At 44.6% G+C, this 2,695-nt stretch overlaps 1 protein-coding gene across 1 annotated transcript; it reads left to right on the forward strand.

Moving 5' to 3' along the window:
• LOC107633789 lies at positions 621 to 2,040 on the forward strand. The gene is made up of 3 exons (XM_016337391.1): positions 621 to 825; positions 906 to 1,114; positions 1,177 to 2,040. Exons 1-3 carry the CDS (start codon positions 621 to 623, stop codon positions 2,038 to 2,040), a joined length of 1,278 nt encoding a protein of 425 aa, XP_016192877.1.

The raw sequence follows: 2,695 nt of genomic DNA on the forward strand, positions 1-2,695 counted from the left end.
ATTAGTAAGGGTTAACTAAGTGGTAGTAATGAACAATTCTCATCACAATTGAGAAGGATAACTAGGATAGGACTTCTAGTTCTCACACCTTACCAAGAGCCTTTTATAGTTGTTAGTTTACTTTTCTTGCCATTTATAATTCTTGTCTAAAAATCCTAAAAACCCCAAATATAACTCACAACCGATAACAAGACACTTCATTACAATTCCTAGGGAGAACGACCCGAGGTCCAATACTTCGGTTTATAAATTTTAGGGGTTTGTACTAGTGACAAACAACTTTTTGTATGAAAGGATTATTGCTTGGTTTAGAAACTATACTTTACAACGAGAATTCATTTGTGAAATTCTATACCGTCAAAAATTCGTTCATCAGTACGTTAATGAGAGTGAGCAGAATTCTGTACCAGAATCTGGTTGTAGTTTTTGGTGGTCTAATACAGTTTGATATCATGTCAATCACTAACGAAGTGACTATGCATAATATGTTTCAAATTCACCGGCAGACTCAGATACGACAGCCACAGATTGAGTTGTATATTGAGTTTGAAACCGTAGAGGCGGAAGGGATTCAAAATGATTTAGAGGTGGAGGATGATAGAGCTGCAGTGTAGGAGGGAATGAATAGTGACAGCGAAGAGGACTTCGAAGCCACTTACGAAGCCGGCGACGAAGATGAGGATGGTGATGTGGGAGTTGAGACAGCAGCTGATAATGTAGTGGTTCACCCCTCGATCAGTCAACCGATGAACGTGCCACCTTTTATGCGTGAGTTGGATCTCGACGCCATGCATGCACCGGAGTTTCCGGAATATTCAAACATAGGTATGTGATAATCGAATAATATGTTATCTTTAATCTATACTTTGGATTGATTAATAAACGATGATGGGCATTTTCTGTAGGCATTGCTGATCCCGAGGACGGAGAGTTCCAGATTGGAATGGAATATAGTTCTAGAAAGTCGGTCGTGGCAGCAATTAGAAGTTACACTATCGCTAGAGGAGTTGACTACGACATGTATGAGTATGAGCCACAGACGTTCTATGCAAAATGCAAGATGTATGGGCGTGGGTGCGACTGGCTTATCCGAGCCAGCTTGATACGGAAAAAGGTTGTTGGGAGATACGCAGATACAACGGTAGGCACACGTGCACAATGGGAGTGATTTCGCAGGATCATTCCAAGTTGGACTCGGATACAATTGCTGAGGCTATAAGGCCATTGGTCGAGACTGACCCGTCCATAAAAGTAAAATCTATAATAGCCGAAGTCCAGTCAAGGTTCAACTATACCATCAGTTACCGAAAGGCTTGGTTGGCAAAGCAAAAGTCCATAGCGAAAGTTTTCGGTGATTGGGAGGAGAGTTTCCAAGCCTTGCCGTGGTGGCTCTCGGTTATGGTTCAGAAGATGACTGGGTCAGTTGTCCAGATAGAAACACGCCCACTCTACAATGGGAATGAAGAGGCACAAAGGGTAAAAATACTTCATCGCGTATTTTGGAGTTTCAATCCATGCGTTAGGGCATTCAGGCATTGCAAGCCCCTAGTTCAGGTTAACGAAACACACCTATATGGAAAGTACAAAGGTACACTTCTGGTCGCTGTTGCACAGGATGGGAACCAGAACATTGTGTCTATCGCTTTTGCCTTGGTGGAAGGGGAGGCAGCTGATGCGTGGCACTTCTTTCTAAGGAATCTGCGAATGCATGTTGTCAGAAAAGATGGTGTGGGTATGATCTTGGACCGGCATGAGTCAATTCGGGCAGCAGTAAATCGTTCCGGAGGTGACTGGCAACCTCCAAGAGCATGGTGGATGTTTTGTATAAGGCACATCGGCAGCAACTTCCTACGAGCATTCAAAGTCCCTCACTTGCAAAAGCTTGTGGTCAACATTGGGTATTCAAGAACGATGGAGGAGTATAACATCAACTATAAGAGGTTGGAAGAGCGAGGCGAGGCATATGCTAGGTGGTGTGATGCCATTGGACTTAGACATTGGTATTGGCATTCGACGAGGGACATCGATGGGGCCATATGACGACGAACCTTGTCGAGTGCATTAACTCAGTGTTGAAGGGTGCCCGTAATCTACCTGTGTTAGCACTAGTCTGAGCAACATATTATCGGTTAAATGAACTGTTTACATGGAAGAGTGCTGAGACTCACAAACGCAAACGTGCTGGATATACTTATTCCGTATTCGCACAACAGTGGATAGAGGCAAGTATGCAACAGGCTGGGAATATAGTTGTGCACCGTTTTGATAGACGGAATGAAGTATTTGAGGTGCGCGAAATGACTAGTGGAAAGGTGTTAGTCGTTGATCTTGCACGACGTACGTGTGACTATGGGCACTTTCAGGTGGAACGGATACCATGTCGCAATGTTATTGCTTGCTGTGCTAACCAGCGAATCGATTGGCAGATGTATGTGCATGACGTGTACAAGATGACAGAGGTCCGTAAGGTATATAGATTCGAGTTCTCACCGTTAGGTGATGCCGAGACATGGCCTGCGTATGAGGGACCCACATTGGTCGCTAATCCCGCCTTGAGGTAAACGTCGAAAGGTCGCCCGAAATTGACCATATACTTGAACGAAATGGACTCACGCGACATGCGTGGTCCTCGGATATGCCGTCTCTGTGGTGCTCAGGGACATAGTCGGAGTCAATGTCCTCAGCGTGCTGGATC

Source organism: Arachis ipaensis, chromosome B03, assembly GCF_000816755.2.
Source record: "Arachis ipaensis cultivar K30076 chromosome B03, Araip1.1, whole genome shotgun sequence".
NCBI classification, from domain to species: Eukaryota; Viridiplantae; Streptophyta; class Magnoliopsida; order Fabales; family Fabaceae; genus Arachis; species Arachis ipaensis.